This window comes from Pristiophorus japonicus, chromosome 7, assembly GCF_044704955.1.
Source record: "Pristiophorus japonicus isolate sPriJap1 chromosome 7, sPriJap1.hap1, whole genome shotgun sequence".
In the NCBI taxonomy this organism is placed as follows: domain Eukaryota; kingdom Metazoa; phylum Chordata; class Chondrichthyes; family Pristiophoridae; genus Pristiophorus; species Pristiophorus japonicus.
Window position 1 is genome coordinate 251,770,858 of NC_091983.1, and position 26,975 is coordinate 251,797,832.

Consider the following 26,975-nt stretch of genomic DNA (forward strand, 5'->3'; position numbering starts at 1 on the left):
TGGGCCACAGTTTCACCATCCCAGGAGTGGCCCAACTCGTGGGCCACAGTTTCACCACCCCAGGAGCGGCCCAACCCGTGGGCCATGGTTCAACCATCCCAGGAGCGGCCCAACCCGTGGGCCATGGTTCCACCACCCCAGGAGCTGCCCAACCCGTGGGCCATGGTTCCACCACCCCAGGAGCTGCCCAACCCGTGGGTCACGGTCCTTGTTTTTTTTTTAAAAAACAGTATCACAGTTATCCAACCATAGGTTAATATATACAGCTATAACCCGTGACGATAAATGGCAGCCAAAAAGTGCAAATAAATCGAGCAATTTTGATTGATCAGCTTTGCAATACTTGCAGGCTTGTGAGCGATGGCTTTGAAGAAATTAACAAATTGACGGTTTGGTTGCTCAGTTTTCCATTGCTCACCGATTTTTTTGCTGCTTTCTAAAATGTTTCCATTTAGTTAATTGGATTGTCACTCAGCAGAGAAGTGACGATTGGAGAAGGAGACGAGAATCATAGAATGGTTACATCACAGGAGGCCATTCAGCCCGTCGAGACTGTGCCGGCTCCCTACAAGAGCACTTCAGCTAATCCCACAGCCCTTTCCCCGTGACCCTGCAAAATTCTTTTCCTTCCGGTACTTGCCAGGTCCCTTTTGAAAGCCAGGATTGAATCTGCCTCCACCACCCTTTTAGGTAGTGAATTCCAGATCCTAACCACTCGCTGTGTAAAAAAGGTTTTCCTCATGTCGCCTTTGGTTCTTCTGCCAATCAGCTTAAATCTGTGTCCTCTGGTTCTTGACCCTCTGCCAATGGGAGCAGTTTCTCTCGATCTACTCTGTCTAGACCCCTCATGATTTTGAACACATCAAATTTCCTCTCAATCTTCTCTATTCTGAGAACAACCCCAGCTTCTCCGGTCTATCCACGTAGCTGAAGTCCCCCATCCCTGGAACACGCTCATAAATCTATTCTGCACCCTTTAAAAAGTGCGGTGCCCAGAATTGGACACACTATTCCAGTTGAGGTCGAAACAGTATTTTATAAAGGTTCATCATAACTTCCTTGCTTTTGTACGCTATGCTTCTATTTATGAAGCTTAGGATCCCTTAAGCTTTTTGAACTGCTTTCTCAACTTGCCCTGCCACCTTCAACAATTTGTGCATATATACCCCCAGGTCTCTCTGTTCATGCACCCCCTTTAGGATTGTACCCTTGTTTATATTGCCTCTCCTCGTTCTTCCTACCAAAATATATCACTTTGCAGTTTTCTGTGTTAAATTTCATCTGCCCATTCCACCAGCCTGTCTATGCCCTCTTGAAGTCGATCACTATCCTCCTCACAGTTCACTATACTTCCAAGTTTTATGTTATCTGTAAATTTTGAAATTGTGCCCTGTAGACCCAAATCTAAGTCATTAATATATCAAGAAAAGCAGTGGTCCCAGTCCCAGCCCCCTGCGGAACACCACTGTATACCTTCCTCCAGTCTGAAAAACCGTTCACCACTACTCTCTCTTTCCTAGCACTTGGCCAATTTCGTATCTATGCTACTCCTGTCCTATTTATTCCATGGGTTTCAACTTTGGTGGCAAGCCTACTATGTGGCACTTTATCAAATACCTTTTGGAAGTCCATGTACACCACACCAACCGCATTTCCCTCATCAAAAAACCCGTTAGTTAAACACAATTTGCCTTTAACAAATCTGTGCTGGCTTTCCTTAATTAATCCACACTTATCCAAGTGATCTGTTAATTTTGAACAAGGGTGTAATATTTTTAATTCTCCAGTCCTCTGGTACCAGCCCTGAATCCAAGGAGGATTGGTAGATTATGGCCAGTACCTCCGCAGTTTCCACCTTTACTTCCCTCAGCATCCTAGGATGCATCCCATCTGGACCCGGTGACTTATCTACTTTAAGTTCAGCCAGCCTTTCTAGTACCTCCTTAATCAATTATTATCCCATCCAGTATCTCAACTACTTCCTCTTTCACTACGACTTTGGCAGCATCATCTTCTGGGTAAATACATATGCAAAGTACTAATTTAGTACCTCAGCTATGCCCTCTGCCTCCATGCGTAGCTCTCCATTTTGGTCTCTAATCGGTCCCACCCCTCCTCTTACTACCTACTTACAATTTATATGCCTACAGAAGACTTTTGGATTCCGTATTATCTTAGCTGCCAATCTATTCTCATACACTCTCTTTGCCCTCTTATTTCCTGTTTCACTTCCCCTCTGAACTTTCTATATTCAGCCTGGATCTGACTTACATTATCATAGAAACAAAGAAAATAGGTGCAGGAGTAGGCCATTCGGCCCTTCGAGCCTGCACCGCCATTCAATAAGATCAACCTGACATCTGCCATAGACCTCCTTTTTCTGTCATCTTACAATCTATCTCTTTCGCCAACCAGGGAACTCCGGCTTTGATTGCCCGACCTTTCCCCCTTGTGGGAATGTACCTCGAATGTACCCAAACCATCTCCTCTGTAAAGCCAGCCCATTATTTGATTACAGTTTTGTCTGCCAATCTTTGACAATAGGAGGAAGAGGTGGGGGAGGGGGGAGAAAAGAGATGATTGGAGGTGGGGGGCGAACACAGGATACCAACTGGTGACAATTAAGGGAGGGGAGAACTCAGATTGTAGGAGAATGCCAATTGAGTGGTGGGGGTGGGTTGGAGGAGAGAATAGGTGCTGATTGGAAGGTGGGGGGGGGGGGGGGAAAGAGCGCCGATTGGAGGAGGGGGAAAGTGGTGACTTGGGGGGCGAGGCGGTAACTGGAGGAGGGGAGAGGCAGCGATTGGGGGAAGGGAGGAGGGTGAAAGAGGCCTCAATTGGAGGAGGGAAAGGAGGGTGGAAGAGGCGACGATTGGGATTGGAGATGGGGAGAGGCAACGATTGGGGGGGGGGGGGTGGAAGGTGGTGGTGGTGGTTGGAGGAGGGACGAAGCGACGATTTGAGGCACTCAATATTTTTAAATCTTCAAACGCGTGAGGCCACATTCCTACACTGGTTGCTAGACTTTCAATATACAGATTAATGTGGCTGGAAAACATATATTGGGGAAATTTCCACTTTTTAAGCTGATGCAAGTGATATAAAATGGTCTTTACAAAGGGCAATGGAGTCACCACAACTTTGTGAATTTTTGAACTTCCCCGTAGTCGGATACCAATAACTTTGTTTAGACACAGTCAGCAATAATCTAGTGTGTGTAGACAGTTATACAAATCAGAACAGAGTCAACCAAAACACCACTCACCTGCCCAAAATCTCTAGAAGCTCTGCAATCCCATTATGGTGTTCGGTTTCATATATAAACCTAAACAAAAATATGTAAAAAAGATTTAATAATCATAGAATCAAAGAATCGTAACACAGGTGGAGGCCATTAACCCATCGTGTGTCTGAGTCAGCTTTGAAAGAGCTATCCGACTAACCCCACTCATTTGCTCTTTCCCCATAGCCCTGCAAATTCCTCCTTTTCAAATATATATCCAATTCCCATCGATTATATATGGAATCCAATCATCCAAGAAAAATAGTATTTCAACCATTCATAGCTGAATTAATACAACACGAGGTATTGGAATATTCTCCAGGGCCAGGAACTGTAAAACACCCTTAGAAAGCATTCATTCTGCTAAGAAATTCATGGGAACAAATTACTTTGTAAATCGATGGTACAATCAATAAAAATAAATGGCTATCACAATTGATCCTCCTATGCTGAGAGTTGTCAGGATAACCAGTAAAAATAAAATTCCTTTACCCGAGGGCAGCAGTAAGATAGACTCAACCGGGGAAGGAAAATCAGCCAGGTTTGCATACTTCTCAATATCCAGTGACCCAATACACACACGCACCAGTATTTGATAGGGTGGAACTGTGACAAAGGCATAGACTGAGCGAGGAGCCAGAGAGGGAGATGGAGTCAGCGACCAAGCCTCAAGGTTTCTGATGGGAGCTATACAGGATAGTGCTGAAGAAAATAACCGAACATTTCCTATTTCCTTTTGGAATTAAAAAAAATATATAAATGGATATTTGCCAAAGACACAAATACAGTTACTGAAAATTATTGGATTAATCTGTAGAAAATCTGACTGCCTTTTGTCCTAAAAGCTTTATTGATGTCATTAGGATACAGGAGCAATCAGGTACAGCCAGTCAGATGTGGAAACGCAGTCTGGGCCTGTTAACTCATCCAATCATTGAGGAACACAATGGAGCTCACTTTGGGAGCCACCGCTGCCAATCAGCAGGTCTCACATTCACTCCAATGGAGAACCGGGCACTCATGTGCTGCATTACATATTTCTAAACAAGAGGTGATGATTGAGGGCTTGTCAGCACGCTCCATTTCAAGATTTAATAGCAAGATAAAACAAAACAAGAAACCGTGAATGCTGGGAATCAGATAAAAACAAAATGTTGGAAATGTGAAGAGCCAGCACCCGGTTTCCAAAAACTAGGAGGCAACAGGGCCAGCTGGGGCAACTGGCCCTCTAACATTCAGGGGGAATCACGAATTTGGAAAAAAAATTAAAAGTCTCCGCCTGGACATCAAGGTCTTAATCAGTCAACACATCCCATTGTAACCCCTCCTCTCCTGAAGGTGGCGCTCTAGGACCCATCACAGCCAAGCCTGATCCTGTCCACACTCAAATTCCTAGGTAGCGTTATTGGATAGTAAACAGGAGCAGGAACACCAGCACATTTATCCTCCCCTTAACCTGGGTGGGGGCCTAAAGCCAATTGTTGTACCCCAGCTGCTACCCTAGCCAAGATCAGTCGACTTGGCACAGACCAGACATAGGAACTAACCCTGGGACCTCTCTGGTCTGTGGACTGCAGTACCACGCTGGGTGAGGCATTTATCCATTAAATTGTCAGATAGGAAGACTACTTAATTCAGAGACTTAGAGAAAGTTATTTACTCAGGACCATTTGACACAAGATAATCAAATAATATAAACTATTAATAAGGCATTATCTATTGATGGGAGTGCTTCAGCGCACATCTGGACTTGTACTTTCATTCAAAAATTCGTTTAAAACGTGTATGGATTCTGATAAGATTTGTACACTGAATGTTAGACAAGGGAGAGAAAGCTATTTACTTCAAGCAGGTTAGACTGCTATTTAAGTCGGCTTTACATTGGAACATGGTGCCATTAACGGAGAAAATCGACCAAGCTGCAGCACTACTGATAAATTTCACAAGATACAGAGCTGACACTAAGCTCGGTGTCAGTATAATCGAATACCTAAAGAATACAAGCAGCTCATGGGAAGGGGTTGACTGAGCTCACCAACACTTTGGCCCATTGTTTCTGAAGGTAGTAAGGGACATATTCCTCCGAGGGGGAAGTGTGAAATGGTTACTTGTATCTGGAGTTTGGAATGGTTTAGCCTGCCAAACACAGGAACAACAGCGAACAGGAATGGTACAGCACTGAAGGAGGCCATTCAGCCCAGTGTGTCTGTGCCAGTTCGTTAAAAGAGCTGTCCAACAGTCCCACTCCCCTGCTCTGTCCCTGTACATTTTTCCAGTTTGAGTATTTGTCCAATTCCCTTTTGAAAGTGATGACTGAATCTGCTTCCACCACCCCTTCAGGCAATGCGTTCAGGACTCAAAACTCTCCCTACAAGGGCCCAGGTCGATGTACTTCCTTTGGTTTGAAAAAGTCACAAAACTACTGCATTTTACAAGTGGGGTAAAACATATTCAGCTGATTTTACAACTTTCCACACCAACTCCTCTCCCCTCCAAATGAACCTATTAGATACAATTACCTGTAAAAGATATTATTGATTTGTCTCCGGATGTACGCCCTCAAGCCCAGGAACTTGCCGTAGATTCTATGAAGAATTGTCTTGAGGAAATCTCTCTCCCGCGGATCCTCACTATCAAACAATTCCAACAGCTGGGAGAAGGAAGAAACACACGAAACCGGCTATGATTGTTTGACTTGTACTTATTTAGTCAGTACATACATGCTAGGACACCATTAGTCTGCATCTTCAGAGGCAATGTCATTTTACGCATAGTGTTATTTTACAAATCCACCAACATTCCCATTTACAATGCATTTTCTTTCAGCATTTTTAGCCGCTTGCTGTGAATCTTGAACCAAAATAAAAGATTTGAGACTCCTCTGCAGTTCCAATGCTAAAGCTAGTGAGTAGAAAGTGCATATTTATGAAGGACAGTACATGTCAAAACGACAACATGTGTGTTCAGTCTGGAAACGTTCCAAGGGTCAAGGCTGAAACAGCAAGTTGCTCAGTGATAAAGTGTTGGTCTGAGCACACCGACAGTTTCAGACCACAGTCGATTTACTGGCGGAACATTTATCGCCAATTGTACGAGCGTATATTTGGAGTGAATATCTTTTCTTGTTCAATATTTTAATACCACACTGCGTTGGGCCTTTGCATTGGGCATGCTTCTCACTCCCAAGGCTCTGCTGAAACCATTCCATGGTCAGCCATCAGGTGGACCAGTGCCCTTCCTTTCACTGCATGGTGAGAAAGACTGGCTGCTGCTCCACACCTCCCAACTATAGGGCACAGGCGAGCATTGTACTGCTTGCTAAAGTTAGAGGCACCAGAAACCCTGTCCTACCACACCACCGCGCTATCCAGCTAAATTCTTTACTCCTTCATGGCCAGCAATAGTGGGGTTACTGTGGAAATGTATTTTTATCTAAGCTGATACCATACGGTATTTGTGTGCCCTTTGCAATATATATATAACAAAATGGAGTCCTGGTCCTTCCAGAACTTTCTGCATTTTAGCAGTCAGCTTGCATAAACAGCTAAACCTGGTTTGAGATGGCTGATGGCCATCAGACAGCTAGGAGACAAGTCATGCTGAGACAAGTACCCCCCCCATGGTGCTCTCCTATTGTCTACACGACAAGAGTTCCATGTCACCCCACCCTTTTCTTCTAGACTCAAACCACCAGCCATTATCTCTTGTAGAGACCTCATCCATTTGATGCAAACAGATAAACTGACTAGGAAACTGAACAATCCTGACACAATGCAAGACAGGTAATAGCTCATTACCACACTCTCATGGAGTAATGGCCGGCTGGCCAACTAATAACCCTGACAAAAGAAAATATCTGGAAACCATGTCAGGACAAGGATGTAGTAATTAACTCTTTATCTGTATTCACTGACTACGAGACAGAGCCAATACACAGGGAGAGGCCATAACTTGGGTTTTACTGTATAAATATCTTGTGAAACTGTACCATTTCGGAGGTGTTCACTTAGCCCTTGACTGAGTGTAACCTGCCCCTTGCTAGCAAGTAAATTAAAGAAACTTCTGCCGGAGCTGCAAGTGTCGGAGTCATTCTTTTCGGAGGTAGAGATTTCGACAGTTACTTCTTGGAGGTTCCACCGAGATTGCATACTCTCTGTCCTGTGAGTAAAACGGATACAGGCATAGTGCCTCTCCAGTGAAAGGCTTCAGTGGCCAAACAAGGTGAGCCTTTTGCTCACAAGAAGGTTTCTTCACTGTTGAATCGCATATGTAATCTGTTGTCCACAGGGGAGGTACTGCAATCTACAAGACTCGACATTTAAAAGCTAAAGTTATGTTTTTATAACCACTTCTTTCTCAGCTCGCAAGCAGAAGAGAACGGGTTCTGAAAAAATCTCGAAACAGCCCGGGGAAGGTTTCAGTAGGCAAGGTAGAAACAGCGCTAGTCGATCGAAAAAGGTTCCTGAAGGTTCTTATGTGATAAGATTAGGGAAAAAAAGCGCTAATCGATCGAAGGTTCTTATGTGATAAGAGTTTTATCGTTTTTAATTAGGAAAAGGTTCTTATGTAATAAGAGTAGGAAAAAAAAAGAGAAGCGCAATCGATCAAAGGTTCTTATGTGATAAGAGTTAGGGTATGGAACCATAAGTTTTATCAGTTTTATTAGGATAAGTTAAGGACTCGGACTGTAGTGGCGTACAACGCAGACTGAGAATCGATTATTTGTTTAGATAGAGTGTAAGGTTATGATTTGTATACTCGCGTGAATATTGTTTGCCCTAGTTGTCCTTGTTATACTGTTGTGTGCAATACCTTTGTGCGACATTGCCATTAGAGAAACGGGAAGAGTCACTAGGGAAAATTGTGATTTGAAAAAAAAACACAAGGATTGATCAAGAAAAGAAACAGTAACTGATTGATCAACTACGGTTGGTTCGTGCCAACATATCTCACACACCCAGACTGAGCCCGAATTAAGAGCCTTTTCAGGCCACGTAATGGCCAGGAGAAGTGGGCGTAGAGAACTCGGTTGGCCGAAAGGATTGAGAGATCAGAAACTGGAAAATCTTAATCATCCAGAATGGGGCTGGAGCAAGTAAACCACCACCAAAAGGGACCCCAGCCCATTTTATGCTCCAGAATTGTGGTCAGTCTTCAATTGACCACCTAAGAGAATGGGTAAAATGGACTACGGGTGAAAACAGGCCATTTCCACCCGAAGGTTCATTTAATTTAGAGAACAACATGTCTAGAGGAGTGTCTTAAAAACAGAGATCCAGGTAGAAGAGGAAAAAAAAAGGAAAGTAATAGAAAAGGCCTGGGTTCCGATTCTTCAAGCCCATGTAAAATTAACAGAGGAAGTAAATCAAATGTTAAAATAAAAGAGAACCTGATAGTGACTTATGGATTCAAAAAAAAAATAAAGCTAGCCAAAAAAAAAGCTTTATTGAATGGAGAGAGACTTTTGTGAATGTCTTGTCTTTGAATGAGAGTGCTTCTGTGTTTTTTCTTGTGTCTGGAAACCTGTTTGGAAAGGTTGTGGAGCTGCCTGTTTGTTTTAGCTCCACCCACTTTTTCAAACAAAGTGAAGTTTTTTAACCCTTCATAGTGTTGTCCTATATGTGGGAAGTTTAAGACATTTTAAGTTAGAAGCGCAGGTGTGGATTTATTCGGATGAGAAGTTACGGAGCAACGAAATGCACAAAGGATAGGTTTATTGAGACATGGTCCCGGTGGTTAAAAGTTGTAATGCCGTGGGAAGTTGTAATGCCTTTTTTTTTAAAAAAAAGCCTTTGTGGGTCTCTCGAGGTGCAGGCTGGGGGAGTACACTCATTGTCCTTGGTGTAAAATCTTGGTACAAAAGCTTCTAGTTCAGTAAGAGGATTTGTTTTTTTTTTGATAAAGAGTGGCAGTACAATAGTTGAATTGGGATTTTGAGATATTTCAGGTGATCTTCTTGATCAACATTTTGGGTGTATTGGAAAAATCTTGGGTTTGGAAGCCTTTTAATAAAATTAGAAAACAAGTACTTTACATTCTGTGATCTGTGAATCACTATAAGCATAAATGAGAAGTCCGTGTAACACACCGCTTCTTCCGGTTCAGAAGCCCAATAGTGACAAATGGAAGTTTGTCCAAGACCTACGAGCTGTGAATGAATCTACCATATTCTCACAATGCTTAAAGAAGGATTTGGAATGAAGTATCCCGGAATGCTTTCCAGAGTCTTAAACAGTCCCTCACTTCAGCACCAGCCTTGGGATTACCAGATTACACTAAGCTATTCAATTTATTTGTGCATCACAAGTTGGGTTTTGCACAATCTGTTTTGACTCAGTTACGTGGGGACGGGCAGCAACCGGTAGTGTATTTCAGTACCCAACTAGACCCAGTGGCACGCGGACTACCAGGATGTCTTCCTTCGCTGGCAGCAGCTTATTATGCTATGCAACAGGCTCAGACAATAACTCTAAATCATCAGACCATTTTGTATATCCCACACTCTGTCGAGATTTTACTTACTAAATGTGCCAACCAACACCTAACCTCCGCAAGAACCACTAAATATGAAGTTGAACTGTTATCAAATCCAAACCTTATAATTGCTCAGACCCACCACCTACTATTAATGACGTGCTGGCCTTTCAGACACAGGCCAGTACGGAGGAGGTGGTGACCTGACCTTATAAAAATCCAGAAGGAATATGGGTTCACCATGACGGCCGCGTGGTGGCGCCCAGATCCTTACTTCCATGGATAGCCCGATGTGTTCATACATTCACACATGCAGGCAAAGGGGGGATTGGCAGATTATATTTTGGCAACTTGGTATGCACCAGGTATTTCGCCAATTGCAAAACAAATCTGTGAAAATTGTGTTACCTGTCAGACAATGAATCCAGGTAAGACGGAAAAAGTAGAATCTGCCTCCCACCCAAATCCAGTCGGGCCTTTTGTACATTTACAAATGGATTTTATTGAATTACCTATGTGTATGGGATTCAAGTATGTATCAGTTATTGTAGATGTGTTCTCTAGATGGATTGAAGCCTTTCCATGTAAAAAGGCCGATGCCACTACTGTTGCTAAATGTTTGTTAAAGGAAATCGTACCGCGCTTTGTATTTCCTGCTAAGCTTTCTAGTGATAACGGGTCACATTTCACGGGAACTGTTATAAGAGAAATGTGTAAAGCTTTGCAGATTAATCAACGTTTTCATTGCAGTTATCATCCACAATCAGCTGGACTTGTTGAAAGATATAATGGAATGCTTAAAAATAAGCTGGCAAAACTATGCAATGACACTGGACTGAAATGGACAGAACTGCTGCCCTTAGCTTTGATGGTAATGCGATCTGCAACCAACAGAACAACAGGCCTGTCACCGCATGAGATAGTTATGGGACGTCCCCAACGACTACCTTTTACAGCACCATTTACTGCAAAACAAACGGACATCCACAAAATGGAGGAAAATATGTTGAACTATTGTATTGCACTAACCAAATGTATTTCCAGCTTTCATTCACAGGTAAAGGAAGCTCAAGTCAAGCCAGCGGAAGGGAAGTGTCATAACCTGGAGCCAGGGGAATTCGTTTACATCAAGATTTTTAAAAGAAAAAGCAGTCTACAGCCAAGATTCAAAGGACCATACCAGGTCTTGTTGGCGACCAATACTGCAATCAAGGTAAAGGAAAGACCAACATGGATCCACGCATCCTATTGCAAACGGGCACCCGACCAGGAGGAAGAGAAGAAGGAACCAGAGGAACAGAAAAAGGAAGACTGAATAAGGAACTGTATGGACTATGGGGCCTGATGATGCTGGGCTTGACAGGGTTTTACTTTGCATTATTGATTACACCAGGGGTACAGACCCTCCACCGAAGGGAATTGCAAGTAAATGTATTTATGGCACTGAGTCATAGGTATGCTCAAGAAAGAAACTTGTCGAGTTGTTGGATATGTTCCCATGTACCTGTCCACTCCGAAGGGGGTATTCCCCTGAGATCTGTCCCCTTTAACGAATCAGAAATGGTAGAATGGTTGACAGTGCAAAATAGGACAAACCTAACGAAGGGGCCAGAAACGAAGGAACAAACAGAGGGGAGGTCGGCAGGGTATAAACTTACAGCCTTCCAGGGATGGTACCAGCCCAATTATGATAATAACCATCAGTCTCCCTTCCTAAGCATTACTCCCAGAATAGAAAATCCCGAAGGTATAATATGCCTAGTGAGTAATGAGACTAAAGGACCAGAAATGGACGCAGCAAGTGTTCCCAAATGACTAAATGGCAAGCCACAACTAATCCCACTGATGAGAGAAAGATAGCAACCGTTGGCTGGACAATGGTCCATAACAAAGCCCCAGGTGAAGGGTGGGAAGGTGAGACCACTCGAGTAGGGACAGTGCGAAAGGACCAGGAGCTGATGTCCTATAATTGCACCTACTTTATTTGTGGCCATAAAGCCTACCCATGGTTACCAGCCAACTGGACAGAGTCCTGTTACTTAGGATATGTGGTACCCTTTATCAGATCAATAAAGACTAAGGGATGCCTATGGAAGTCATAGATTTAAACGGGATTTGAAATGGCTAAACGGAATATTCAAGGTAATGGTGCCACCCTATGGAATAGCATCGACCGAATGGCAGTTACAGGAACTGGCTAACTTAGTCGAATCAGTAGCCAACGCAACTTCCCAAGCCTTTGAAGGGGTAAATGATGAAATGGTAGCTATTCGAACAGTGGCTCTCCAAAATCGTATGGCCTTAGATTATCTCCTAGCCAAGGAGGGAGGGACATGCGCATTAATAGGTGAAGAATGCTGTACGTATAGCCCAGATAAATCAGAAGAAATCGGTAGTCTAGCTGAATACATCAGGAAAAAGGTAATAGAGTATAAACAGACAGTTGGCCAGGACGGTATCACCTTGTGGGGTTGGGCATCGGGATGGTTGGGATCCCTAGGGAAATCTGTGGTACAGGGTTTGATCAGATTCCTGCTGATAGTCTTCGCCCTGTATCTATTATTTGTCGTTAAGTGTTGCTGTGCCAGGGTGGGAGAAACTATGTTACCTACCGAGACCACGGCTAGAGTTATGGTAGCAACAACTGCTGAAGGCTCTTGTGTGGAAATGGAAATGGAGAGACTGTACAAGATCAGAATTAAGTTGTCCTTGTGAAGGACAAAATGGGGGAATGTGGAAATGTATTTTTATCTAAGCTGATACCATACGGTATTTGTGTGCCCTTTGCAATATATATATAACAAAATGGAGTCCTGGTCCTTCCAGAACTTTCTGCATTTTAGCAGTCAGCTTGCATAAACAGCTAAACCTAGTTTGAGATGGCTGATGGCCATCAGACAGCTAGGAGACAAGTCATGCTGAGATAAGTACCCCCCCATGGTGCTCTCCTATTGTCTACACGACAAGAGTTCCATGTCACCCCATCCTTATCTTCTAGACTCAAACCACCAGCCATTATCTCTTGTAGAGACCTCATCCATTTGATGCAAACAGATAAACTGACTAGGAAACTGAACAATCCTGACACAATGCAAGACAGGTAATAGCTCATTACCACACTCTCATGGAGTAATGGCCGGCTGGCCAACTAATAACCCTGACAAAAGGAAATATCTGGAAACCATGTCAGGACAAGGATGTAGTAATTAACTCTTTATCTGTATTCACTGACTACGAGACAGAGCCAATACACAGGGAGAGGCCATAACTTGGGTTTTACTGTATAAATATCTTGTGAAACTGTACCATTGCGGAGGTGTTCACTTAGCCCTCGACTGAGTGTAACTTGCCCCTTGCTAGCAAGTAAATTAAAGAAACTTCTGCCGGAGCTGTAAGTGTCGGAGTCATTCTTTTCGGAGGTGGAGATTTCGACACTACTCACCGATAGGACAAATTTCTGGTCAACATACTTCTTGGCTACATTTGGTTGAAAATCGGCACACTCGAGGAATCTCAGGAAAAATTCATAGACAAGCTGGAAGGAGGAGGGACAGGAATGAATACAAATCGACCTTTCCTTGATTTTACTGAAATAAAATTCTCTCTGACTGTGTGGGCGTTTAAAAAAAATGACAGACTAACTATGTATATAAATTGCTGTTTTGCCAAAATACCCTTCGGCCTATATAGAAAGTATCCATAACAGGTAAACTGGGCCGTCTCCAGCTTGTGCAGCCTGCGACCTGCTTGCTGGAGAATGCCAGTGCCCAAGGCAGCCCTCCTTTTTAAATTCCTATTTCTTTACACTAAGGAAGGTGTGAATTGGCCAGGCCAGGGATCACAAGACTTTCTCACTCGTGGCATCGGCTCTGGTAGACCAAGGGTTAGACAGACAATGAAGCACACTCTAGTCCATACCCTAACCAGAGGTGAGCAAGGCCTAGAGACTGCCCAAACTCATGACACTCTGGACTCTCCTGGCTGGCAAAGAAAAGACATGTGCCTCCTTTCAGTTTGGACTGCATGTGAGGAATCACACACCAGAGGTGAAAAGATGCACGTGTGAACTCACTGAACTGACCCAGTCCTTCAGTGTGCGCCCTCTGACAGGATCAATGCTGAATAGCGGAGTTTAGATAACTACAATTAGGAGAAGTGGAGAAGAGAGCAGTGTAAATGCTGGAATCCTCAACTCAAGTGCTATTTTGCAGGGACAGTTACCTGTAACCCTCTGTATTGTTAACTCCTATATGCCTGCCCCAGTTTTGAAGAATTCTTCCCACACCCCACTTTCTAATGTCATATTTTCCTGACCTCTAGCTTACCTGGAGATGTGGCCAGGCAGCCTCAAGAGTGGGCTCATCTTCTTCTGGATCAAATTCTGCCCCAGTGGGGTTAGATGAAGGCGGCAATGTCCTGAACAAGTTTATTGAGAACTGCAGAGAACAAACATTTTACTGTTAAAGACGAGAGATAGAAAGAAAACTGCATATTTCTGGGTGTCTAAAATAACACAAGATGCTGCAAGTGGGGTTGCTCAGTCAGCTTGAGGGGGAAAGACAGGTTAACAACACAGTTCTGACACAGGTATCAAACTGAAACTTGGGCCTTTTCTCTTTCAGATGCCAATCAACCCAGTTTGCACTATTAGAATTTAAAAAATATTCATGAGATGTGGGTGTCTACGGCAAGGCCAGCATTTATTGATTAGTTAATATTTGATTAAAACTGTCCCAGAAACAAGTTACATTTATTACAACAGGCCTTGGAACTTACTATTTTTGTAGAGACACAAGTTACAAATCTAACCGGAGGCAGAGAGTGTGGAAGTATGAGTGGGGCGAAAAAGGGAAACAGGAAGAGAGAGAAACCAACAGAGAGTGAGGGGCCGACGGGCATTGTTGGGTTGGGGGGGGGGGGGGGGAAACAGTTTCCACAGAAGGGAAATTTGGTTTGAGGATGTAACGAGCAGGGTGGATAAGGGGGAACCAGTGGATGTAGTGTATTTCAATTTCCAGAAGGCATTCAATGAGGTGCTACATAAAAAGTTACTGCACAAGATAAAAGTTCACAGGGTTGGGGATAATATATTAGCATGGATAGAGGATTGGCTAACTAACAGAAAACAGAGTCTGGATAAATGGGTCATTTTCCGGTTGGCAAACAGTAACTAGTGAGGTGCCGCAGGGATTGGTGCTGGGACCCCAACTATTTACAATCTATATTAATGACTTGGGTGAAGGGACCGAGTGTAATGTAGCCAAGTTTGCTGACGATAAAAAGATGAGTGGGAAAATAAATTGTGAGAAAGACAAAAGATCTGCAAAGGGATTATAGACAGGCTGTGAGTGGGTAAAAATTTGGAAGATGGAGTATAATGTGGGAAAATGTGAGGTTATCCACTTTGGCAGAAAGAGAGAAAAGCAAATTATAATTTAAATGGCGAAAAATTGCAAAGTGCTGCAGTACAGAGGGTCCTGGGGGTCCTTGAGCATGAAACACAAAAAATTAGTATGTAGGTACAGCAAGTAATCAGGAAGGCCAATGGTATCTTGACCTTTATTGCAAGGAGGAGAGAGCATAAAAGCAGAGAAGTCCTAATACAACTGTACAGGGTATAGGTGAGGCCACACCTTGAGTACTGCGCACAGTTTTGGTCTCTGTTTTAATGATGGATATACTTGCATTAGTGGCTGTTCAGAGAAGGTTCACTAGGTTGATTCCAGAGATGAGGGAGTTGACTTATGAAGATAGGTTGAGTAGGTTAGGCCTATACTCATTGGAGTTCAGAAGAATGAGAGATGATCTTATCGAAACATGTAAGATAATGAGGGGGCTCGACAAGGTGGACACAGAGGTTATTGGAGAAACTAAAAATAGGGGGCATAGTCTCAGAATAAGGGGTCGCCCATTTAAAACTGAGATGAGGAGAGGGTTGTAAATCTGTGGAATTCTCTGCCCCAGAGAGCTGTGGAGGCTGGGTCATTGAATATATTTAAGGTGGCGATCGACAGATTTTTGAGTGATAAGGGAATAAAGGGTTATGGGGAGCGGGCAGGGAAGTGGAGCTGAGTCCATGATCGGATCAGCCACGATCGTATTAAATGGCGGAGCAGGCTCGAGGGGCCAAATGTCCTACGCCTGCTCCTATTTCTTAGGTTCTTATGTTCTCTCCCTCTGCCAGCTGTCTATCACCATGACTCTTAAAGCTGAGCGTAGCTTTGAAAGGGGTTCAAATGTAACTGTATTTAACCAGCGATTGCCAACAGTACTTCCAGTATTAGTAGGCAACATTATGACTATAAAAAATGAAAGATGTCAAATTTATATAGCACCTTTCACAACCCCTCAGAATGTTCCCAAGTACTTTACAACCAATTAAGTACTTTTGGAAGTGTATCCACTGTTGCAATACAGGAAATACAGCAGCCAATTTGTGCACACCAAGATCACACGAACAGCAATGTGATACATGACTAGATAATCTGTTTGTGCTATTGGTTGAGGAATAAACATTGGCCAGGACACCAGAGAACTCCCCTGCTCTTCTTCAAATAGTGCCATTGGATCTTGAACTGGAGAGGGTCTTAGTTTAATGTCTCATCCGAAGAACGGATCTTCTGACAGTGCAGCACTCCCTCAGGACCACACTGAGGTGCCAGCCTAGATTATGCGCTCATGTCTCTGGAGTGGGACTTGAACCCACGACCTGCTGGGGTGAGTGCCACCATGACCTACATCTGAAATATGAATTAGTGCAGCTAAAAAACTAGTCTGTTCTCTCCACAATGTATACAAAACAGACATCTGCGCAGGCATACCATAATAACAGCCTCAGGGTAAATAGCCTCTGTAATGACATCCCGGTTGTGCGTAATGTATTCCACCATCTCGTTCAAACCTGCCCGTTTCACCTCTTTGTATTTGAGGTCACTGAGAGGGTCGGAGACAAAGTCAAAGAGGACGCAGCATTGGCGTAACTTCTGAACGAACAGCTCTTCTCTCTCATGAGACTGTGCATCTGGAAAGTGAGAAAATACACAGTTTAAAAAGCGATGCAGTTAACCAGTGCTCAGCTGAATAATAGATTTAAAGCATTAGTCATCTGCTCATACTTATCACGAGAATGATTCCAATATTGTCACCAACATTTCACTGCATCAAAATGTTATGTGCTACCATTACATTTCAATGTGTACCTGAATGACACACACAACTGTACAATAGCTTTGATAAATGTATACCTATAGACAATACCTTTGTAAAATATATGCATGATTGTACACCTATCTGTATACAGGTAATATCATAAAATGTGAATGGTCATCGAGAACCCAATGAAAAAAAAGAGTCCAGCAAATGCTCCAGAATTTGTCCTAAAGCCAGGTTGCGTAGAAAGAACATTTTAAGCTGTAGTGTGAAGCACCGGTGGTTATAGGTCTGTCACTAGCGGTAGTGGTGGGAGCATTTTGAAGTGATATCACACAGGAAATGTGTTACATCACATTAGAACACATGGACGCAAGTGCAATTGTTCGTACAGCAGATTGGTGTCAAAGCTTGAAAACACGACGTTAACCCCAGTGTGTGTACAGGGAGGCTCTTTCTAGGATGACGATTATCCATAAGCTGCAACTTAAGCTAACAGTTAATGACTTTGTTAAAGTAATCTACTGAACTTGGTGTGCGTGCACTCTCTCGTGGCTAGAGATGAGGAACTGCACTGAGCAGACAAAGGCAATAAAAAGATTCGCATTTCTATAGCATCTTTTACGACCTCAGGACATCCCAAACTGCTTTACCCGCCAATGAAGTACTTTTGAAGTGTAGTCACTGTTGTAGTAAATGCGGCAGTCAATGAGCTCAGACCAAGATCCCACAACAGCAATGCGGTAATGACCAGGTAATCTGCATTTTTTAGTTCTGTTGAGTGAGCGATGTATATTGGTCAGGGCACCAAGGATAACTCTCCTGCTCTTCTTTGAAGTAGTGCCACGGGATCTTTTTATGTCCACCCGAGAGTGCAGAAAGGGCCTTGGTGGAACGACTCATCTGAACGACAGCGCAGTACTCCCTCAGTACCACCTTGGATAATAGAACATTTAGAAATCTACAGGAAGTGCGTTGAACTCAGCATCAAACAACTATAGATTTGAGGCCCAGAGACATGTGTTTCCCAAACCTGCTCCAATCAATGGGTTCAATAATATTTCAGAATAAAATCATGAAAAAAACGTTTTAAAAAATTAACACGCAAGCTTTCGGATTGTTAAAAACACAACTGGTCCAGTCATATCCTGAGGGAGAGGAACCTGCCCACCCTTACCCAGTATGGCCTACACATGACTAGTCCTCACTATGTGGTTGACTTAATGCCCTTTAAAGTAGCCCAGCAAGCTACTCAGTTGTGCACAGGGCAACTAGGGCTGGGGCAATAAATGTGGTTTTTGACAGTGTTAGAGATCTAGAGAACAATTTACAAAAAAAATTACTTGTGGGACTGCATCCAGCCACTGAAATCTAAGTGTAAAAATAATCCAAGTAGTGGCTGTAACTTGCTAGTGCGCTCTGTGCTTGCAGTGTTCCTGACCTCCACCAACTGCAAACACATAGGCCACAGAACAGCTCAAGACTGCCAATGTTGGGGGGGGGGGGGGGGGGGGGGGAGGGGGGAAAGAGAGTGCGCAAACAAAATAAAAACTACAGCAGAGCTTATTCATATAGCAAATTTCAGCAGATGCCTGGAGCATTTTCTGTACCCAGCTGCTCCGTGATTAAAAACACAAGTACGAGGAAGAGAACGAAGGAAAAAAAAAGGACAGAAGTGTGTCAGAAAATGAGATTTAACTGCGACAGTCTGATTTTCAGTTGCTGGGTAAACAGGTTTAACGTTTAGTCCCGTATCAATTCTGATGTCTGTTCCCAATTTGGATGGACCATCCGCAGAGCTGGAAGAATCTCAGTCTTGGATCTAACACCAGTAAATCTGAAAAGAACATCTACACAAGGAGGATGTATAGCAAAGGAACCAACTTGGATATGAACATGAATAACCAATCATGTGCCAGCATCAGACTGGCTGCAACATGCTGGAACTGACCCAAAGAATACCACCGCACTGTTCTGACAAACCACCTTGACTGACTGGAGAAAGAAACCAGTTGTTATTATTTGTAGCCATCCCAGGGATAAGGGTACAGCTCTATTTATTTTTTTACATATGTGAAAGAGACAGGACACATTCTCCTGTCCAAGGGTGATTAGGCCTCTGGGAGACCAAAGGGGGGACCAGAGGAACAATAGAACAATTAATATCTGAATGAATCAAGAGGAATAACTTGCCCATTGGACAGCCAATGCTATTTAAGGATGGGTGGTTCCCAAACACACGTGAAGCTTGGGATACTATGACCTGTCTCCAGTCTGAGTGTCCCCCAAAGCTCAGGCCTTGGGCATACAATGGAATAATATGCTACAGCGAACATCTTGCATACGGATAATATTGAAACTCTGTTACACTCTTTCACATCTAACTTTGGGTTTCACTTTATTTTTTTTTTTTAAACTTAAAAGGCATCCAGCTCCACAAAAATGTATTCCAACATGATTGACGCCCGTGTGGAGAGTGTCAGCAAACCGTTGATAAAAGGTTCGACAGACCTTTCTTTTTAAGATCACAATGATCAATTTTTAAGCACTCAATAGTAGGCAGACTGTACAATCTGTCGTTAACCCTCCACTGGTATGTTGTAAACTAAATTCTCAATATATGCTAGCTGATCTCCTGGTCTGGAGTCCAGAGCACAGCTGCGATGTTTATCTTGTGAACTTCGGGCCTGTTATTTAACATTAGCGCTCAGGCAGTCCCTGTGGAGAAGTGATCTAGATGGGCACACTTGGAGGTCAATCAGTGGCGAATTACTGCTCCTGTTGGAAGGTTCCATTTCCCTTAGCAGAGGGCTCAATGACCAGGGGGCAGAGATTGAAAGTAACTCCTAACTTGAGGAAGGACATTCTTGCTATTGAGGGAATGCAGCGAAAGTTCACCAGACTGATTCCCGGATGGTGGGACTGACATATATCAAGAAAGACTGGATCAACTGGGCTTGTATTCACTGGAGTTCCGACGAATGAGAGGGGATCTCATAGAAACGTTTACAATTCTGATGGGTTTTGACAGGTTAGATGCAGCAAGAATGTTCCCAATGTTGGGGAAGTCCAGAACCAGGGGTTAAAGATAAGGGGTAAGCCATTTAGGACCAAGATGAGGAGAAACTTCTTCACCCAGAGAGTGGTGAACCTGTGGAATTCTCTACCACAGAAAGTTGTTGAGGCCAATTCACTAAATATATTCAAAAAGGAGATAGATGTAGTCCTTACTACGAGGGGGATCAAGGGGTATGGCGAGAAAGCAGGAATGGGGTACTGAAGTTGCATGATCAGCCATGAACTCATTGAATGGTGGTGCAGGCTCAAAGGGCCGAATGCACTTATTTTCTATGGTAAGAGGTTGAGGGGATTTGAGAAGGTTATGGAGTATGCGGCAGGGATCAAACACTATGGGTTCTACCTTCCCAATGCTTAGTTGAAGCTGGAAGCTAGACTCCATTGCTACAGATGATGGGTAAAATGATGGAATCAATTATTAAGGATGTCATAGCAGCGCATTTGGAAAGAGATGACATGATAGGTCCAAGTCAGCATGGATTTGTGAAAGGGAAATCATGCTTGACAAATCTTCTGGAATTTTGAGAGGATGTTTCCAGTAAAGTGGACAAGGGAGAACCAGTTGATGTGGTGTATTTGGACTTTCAGAAGGCTTTCGACAAGGTCCCACACAAGAGATTCATGGGCAAAGTTAAAGCACATGGGATTGGGGGCAGTGTGCTGACGTGGATTGAGAACTGGTTGTCAGACAGGAAGCAAAGAGTAGGAGTAAATGGGCACTTTTCAGAATGGCAGGCAGTGACTAGTGGGTTACCGCAAGGTTCTGTGCTGGGGCCCCAGCTGTTTACATTGTACATTAATGATTTAGACGAGGGATTAAATGTAGTATCTCCAAATTTGCGGATGACACTAAGTTGGGTGGCAGTGTGAGCTGCGAGGAGGATGCTATGAGGCTGCAGAGTGACTTGGATAGGTTAGGTGAGTGGGCAAATGCATGGCAGATGAAGTATAATGTGGATAAATGTGAGGTTATCCACTTTGGTGGTAAAACCAGAGAGACAGACTATTATCTGAATGGTGACAGATTAGGAAAAGGGGAGGTGCAACGAGACCTGGGTGTCATGGTTCATCAGTCATTGAAGGTTGGCATGCAGGTACAGCAGGCAGTTAAGAAAGCAAATGGCATGTTGGCCTTCATAGCGAGGGGATTTGAGTACAGGGGCAGGGAGGTGTTACTACAGTTGTACAGGGCCTTGGTGAGGCCACACCTGGAGTATTATGTACAGTTTTGGTCTCCTAACTTGAGGAAGGACATTCTTGCTATTGAGAGAGTGCAGCGAAGGTTCACCAGACTGATTCCCGGGATGGCAGGACTGACATATCAAGAAAGACTGGATCAACTGAGCTTGTATTCACTGGAGTTCAGAAGAATGAGAGGGGATCTCATAGAAACGTTTAAAATTCTGACTGGTTTAGACAGGTTAGATGCAGCAAGAATGTTCCCAATGTTGGGGAAGTCCAGAACCAGGGGTCACAGTCTAAGGACCGAGATGAGGAGAAACTTCTTCACCCAGAGAGTGGTGAACCTGTGGAATTCTCTACCACAGAAAGTTGTTGAGGCCAATTCATTAAATATATTCAAAAAGGAGTTAGATGTAGTCCTTACTACGAGGGGGATCAAAGGGTATGGTGAGAAAGCAGGAATGGGGTACTGAAGTTGCATGTTCAGCCATGAACTCATTGAACAGCGGTGCAGGCTCGAAAGGCCAAATGGCCGACTCCTGCACCTATTTTCTATGTTTCTCTGTCATCAAGAAGCAGCATGTAAATGAGGAAGAGAAGGGGTCTCAGTGCAAGGGTGGGAATACAAGCAATTGGTGGATGCACACAGTGCAGTAGAGCATGGCAATGACAGCATATGGACTGGAAGGATAGATATAAGGGTATGGTAGCATAGTGGTTATGTTACCGGACTAACGCAGAGGCCTGGACTAATGATCTGGTAGGCAAGAGTTCAAATCCCACCACAGCAGTTGGGAAGTTAAATTCAGTTAATTAAATTAATCTGGATTAAAAACCTAGCATTAGTAATGGTGACTAGGAAACTGCCCGAAAACCCATCTGGATCTTTAGGGAAGGAAATCTGCCACCCTTATGGCCTCCAGACCCACAGCAATGTGGTTGGCTCTAAACAGCAAGGCACTCACTGGTAACAAACCGCTATAGAGAAACATAGAAAATAGGTGCAGGAGTAGGCCATTCAGCCCTTCGAGCTGCACCGCCATTCAATGAGTTCATGGCTGATCATTCCCTCAGTACCCCTTTCCTGCTTTCTCTCCATACCCCTTGACCCCTTTAGCCGTAAGGGCCATATCTAACTCCCTCTTGAATATATCCAATGAACTGGCATCAACAACTCACTGCGGCAGGGAATTCCACAGGTTAACAACTCTCTGAGTGAAGAAGTTTCTCCTTATCTCAGTCCTAAATGGCCTACCCCTTATCCTAAGACTATGTCCCCTGGTTCTGGACTTCCCAAACATCGAAGACTGCAGCGGTTCAAGAAGACGGCTCACCACCATCTTCTCAACGGCAATTAGGGATGGGCAATAAAAGTGAACGAATAAAAAAAAAAGGCTCTTGCTCAGCCAGTTAGAGGTGCAGGGTCATAAAGAGAGCCAGCCTTCACCGATCACATGGAGGTCAGCATTCTATTTCTCATGTAAATCCGAAGCTGGGGGAGGAAGAACATAAGAAATAGGAGGAGTGAGTAGGCCATTCGGCTCCTTGAGCCTGCTCCGCCATTTAATATCATGGAATCAGTTCCACTTCCCCGCTGTTCCCCATAACCTTTATTCGCTTATTGCTCAAAAATCTGTCTATCTCCGCCTTAAATACATTCAATGACCCAGCCTCCACAGCTTTCTGGGGCAAAGAATTCCACAGATTTACAACCCTCAGAAGAAATTCCTCCTCATCTCTTTTAAATGGGCGGCCCCTTATTCTGAGACTATGGCCCCAAGTTTCCATACGATAAAAAACGGGTGCCCCTCCGAGCTGGGCGCCCGTTTTTCGCGCCTAAAAAAAAACTCGCGATTCTGGAGCCCTGCAGCTCCTTGTCTGCCCAGCGTGGCGCCCAGGGGGGCGGAGCCTACACTCGCGCCGATTTTGTAAGTGGGAGGGGGCGGGTACTATTTAAATTAGTTTTTTTCCCTGCCGGCAACGCTGCGCGTGCGCGTTGGCGCATGCTCAGTGTGAAAAAAACATTGGCACTCGGCCATTTTTGTAGTTCTTTGTAGCTGTTTAATTTTTGAACATTTTTTAATAAAAGCACATTGCCATCAGCACTTGCAGCCTTCTCACTGTCTCCTCCCTCCCCACCCGTGGGAAGAACGGGCGCCTCTCTCTCCCTCCCCCCACGGGAAAGAATGGGCGCCTCCTCCTCCCTCCCCCGCGGGAAGAACGGGCACCTCCCCCCCCATGGGAAAGAACGGACACCTCCCCCCCCACCCGCTGGAAAACGGGCGCCTCCTCCCCTCCCCCCGCGGGAAGAACGGGCACCTCCCCCCCACCCGCGGGAAAGAACAGGCACATCCTCCTCCTCCTCCTCTTTCCCCCTTCCTTCCTTCCTTCCCCCCCTCCTCCCCGCGGGGAGAACGGGCGCCTCAGGCTGACTGCAGCATTCTCCGTGCCTGAAGCACTTTTACACAGGTAGGAAGATGGTTTATTTAATCTTTTCTTTACTTATAAATGTTTATTCAGGTTGGATTTATTTGTATAATATGTGTAGAAGTATAAAGGATTTATTGTAGAATTTAATGAGTTCCCTCCCCCCGCCGTTCTGGACGCCTAATTTGTAACCTGCGCCTGATTTTTTAATGTGTAGAACAGGTTTTTTCAGTTCTACAAAAATCTTCACTTGCTCCATTCTAAGTTAGTTTGGAGTACGTTTTCACTGTGGAAACTTTGAAATCAGGCGTCAGTGGCTGGACACGCCCCCTTTTGAAGAAAAAATTCTGTTTCAAAGTCGAACTGTTCTACCTGACTAGAACTGCAGAAAAAAAAAATGGAGAATTGCGATTTCTCAGATAGTCCGTTCTCCACCAGTTGCTCCTAAAAATCAGGCGCAAATCATGTGGAAACTTGGGCCCTATATCCCCTCGTTTTAGTTCCCTCTATGAGTGGAAATATCCTCTCTGCATTCACCTTGTCAAGCCCCCTCATAATCTTATATGTTTTGACAAGATCACTTCTCATTCTTCTGAACTCAAATGAGTAGAGGCCCAACCTACTCAACCTTTCCTCATAAGTCAATCCCTCATCTCCAGAATCAACCTTGTGAACCTTCTCTGAACTGCCTCCAATGCAAGTACATCCTTCCTTAAATAGGGGATCAAAACTGTACGCAGTACTCCAGGTGTGGTCTCACCCATACCCTGTACAGTTGTAGCAGGACTTCTCTGCTTTTATACTCCATCCCTTTTGCAATAAAGGCCAACATTCCATTTGCCTTCCTGATTACTTGCTGTACCTGCATACTCACTTTTTCTTTCATGCACAAGGACCCCCAGGTCCCTCTGTACTGCAACAACTTTGCAATTTTTCGCCATTTCAATTATAATTTACTTTTCTATTTTTTCTACCAAAGTGGATAACATACAAGAAATAGGAACAGGAGTAGGCCATGCGGCCCCTCGAGCCTGCTCCGCCATTTAATACGATCATGCCTGATCCGATCATGGACTCAGGTCCACTTCCTTGCCCGCTCCCCATAACCCCTTATTCCCTTAACGGTTAAGAAACTGTCTACCTCTGTCTTAAATTTATTCAATGTCCCAACTACCACAGTTCTGAGGCAGCGAATTCCACAGATTTACATTCCTCTGAAAAAATTAATTTCTCATCTCCGTTTTAAATAGGCAGCCCCTTATTCTAAGATCATGCCCTCTAGTTCTAGTCTCCCCCATCAGTGGAAATATTCTCTCTGCATCCAACTTGTCAAGCCGCCTCAATCTTATATGTTTCGATAAGATCACTTCTCATTCTTCTGAATTCCAATGAGTAGAGGCCCAACCTACTCAATCTTTCCTCATAAGTCAACCCCCTCATCCCCGGAATCAACCTAGTGAACCTTCTCTGAACTGCCTCCAAAGCAAATATATCCTTTTGTAAATATGGAAACTAAAACTGCATGTAGTATTCCAGGTGTGGCCTCACCAATACCCTGTATAACTGTAATAAGACTTCCCTGCTTTTATACTCCATCCCCTTTGCAATAAAGGCCGAGATTCCATTGGCCTTCCTGATCACTTGCTGTACCTGCATACTATCCTTTTGTGTTTCATGCACAAGTACCCCCAGGTCCCGCTGTACTGCGGCACTTTGCAATCTTTCTCCATTTAAATAATAACTTGCTCTTTGATTTTTTTCTGCCAAAATGCATGATCTCACACTTTCCAACATTATACGCCATCTGCCAAATTTTTGCCCACTCACTTAGCCTGTTTATGTCATTTTGTAGATGGTGTGTGCCCTCCTCACACTTTGCTTTTCCTCCCATCTTTGTATCGTCAGCAAACTTGGCTATGTCCAAGTCGTTAATATAGATTGTAAATAGTTGGGGTCCCAGCACGGATCCATGCAGCACCCCACTAGTTACAGTTTGTCAACCCAAGAATGAACCATTTATCCCGACTCTGTTTTCTGTTAGTTAGCCAGCCAATCCTCCATCCATGCTAATATATTACCTCCAACCCTGTGAACTTTTATCTTGTGTAGTAACCTTTTATGTGGCACCTTGTCAAATGCCTACTGGAAGTCCAAATACACCACATCCACTGGTTCCCCTTTATCCACCCTGTTCGTTACATCCTCAAAGAACTCCAGCAAATTTGTCAAACATGACTTCCCCTTCATAAATCCATGCTGACTCTGCCTGACTGAATTATGCTTTTCCAAATGTCCTGCTACTGCTTCTTTATTAATGGACTCCAACATTTTCCCAACCACAGATGCTAGGCTAACTGGTCTATAGTTTCCTGCTTTTTGTCTGCCTCCTTTTTTTTTCAAAAATAGGAGCATTACATTTGCAGTTTTCCAATCTGCTGAGACCTCCCCAGAATTTTGGTAAATTACAACCAATGCATCCACTATCCCTGCCACTACTTCTCTTAAGACCCTAGAATGCAAGCCATCAGATCCAGGGGATTTATCTGCCTTTAGTCCCATTATTTTACTGAGTACCACCTCCTTAGTGATTGTGACTGTGTTAAGTTCCTCCCCCACCCCATAGCCCCTTGACTATCCACTGTTGGGATAGTGTTAGTGTCCTCTACCATAAAGACTGATCCAAAATATTTGTAAAAAGAGAGTTTCTGCCATCTCCATGTTCCCCATCACTAATTCCGCGGTCTCGTCCTCTAAGGGACGAACATTTACTTTAGCCACTCTTCCTTTTTATATACCTGTAGAAACTCTCGCTATCTGTTTTTATATCTCGTGCTAGCTTACCTTCATAATCTAACTTCCCTTTCTTAATCATTTTTTTTAGTCATTCTTTGCTGGCTTTTAAAAGCTTCCCAATCTTCTGTCCTGCCACTAGTTTTGGCCACTTTGTACGCCCTTGTTTTTAAAATTGGATATCGTCCTTTATTTCTTCAATTAGCCACGGATGGCTAATCTTTTCTCTTACACCCTTTCCTTCTCACTGGAATATATTTTTCTTGAATTGTGAAATATTTCGTTAAGTGTACACCACTGTTCAACTGTCCTACACTTTCATCTATTTTCCCATTCCATTTTAGCCAACTCTGCCCTCTTCCTGCAGGACCTCATCCCTCTTTCTACCTATGTCATTTGTCCCAATATGGACCACGACCTCTGGCTGCTCACCCTCTCCCCCCAGAATGCCCTGCAGCCACTCAGTGATATCCTTGACCCTGGCACCATTTTCCCAACAGATGTTATGTTAACATATTATAGTTTCCTGCTTTCTGTCTGCCCCCTTTTTTAAATAGGGGCGAGACATTTGCTGGGACCTCCCCAGAATCCA

The 26,975-nt window shown here is 43.9% G+C and overlaps 1 protein-coding gene across 1 annotated transcript in view; it reads right to left on the reverse strand.

Annotated features, from left to right (window-relative positions):
* The window catches only part of LOC139267501 (serine/threonine-protein phosphatase 2A 56 kDa regulatory subunit delta isoform), a 130,856-nt gene that overhangs the window by 61,733 nt on the left and 42,148 nt on the right, over nucleotides 1–26,975 (reverse strand). The window contains exons 2-6 of the mRNA XM_070885902.1: nucleotides 16,579–16,778; nucleotides 14,083–14,193; nucleotides 13,200–13,292; nucleotides 5,803–5,933; nucleotides 3,266–3,325 (exon numbers count right to left, since the gene is read on the reverse strand). Coding sequence (XP_070742003.1) covers nucleotides 3,266–3,325; nucleotides 5,803–5,933; nucleotides 13,200–13,292; nucleotides 14,083–14,193; nucleotides 16,579–16,647 — 464 coding nt within the window. The 5' untranslated portion in view covers nucleotides 16,648–16,778. The remainder of the gene's footprint in view (nucleotides 1–3,265; nucleotides 3,326–5,802; nucleotides 5,934–13,199; nucleotides 13,293–14,082; nucleotides 14,194–16,578; nucleotides 16,779–26,975) is intronic.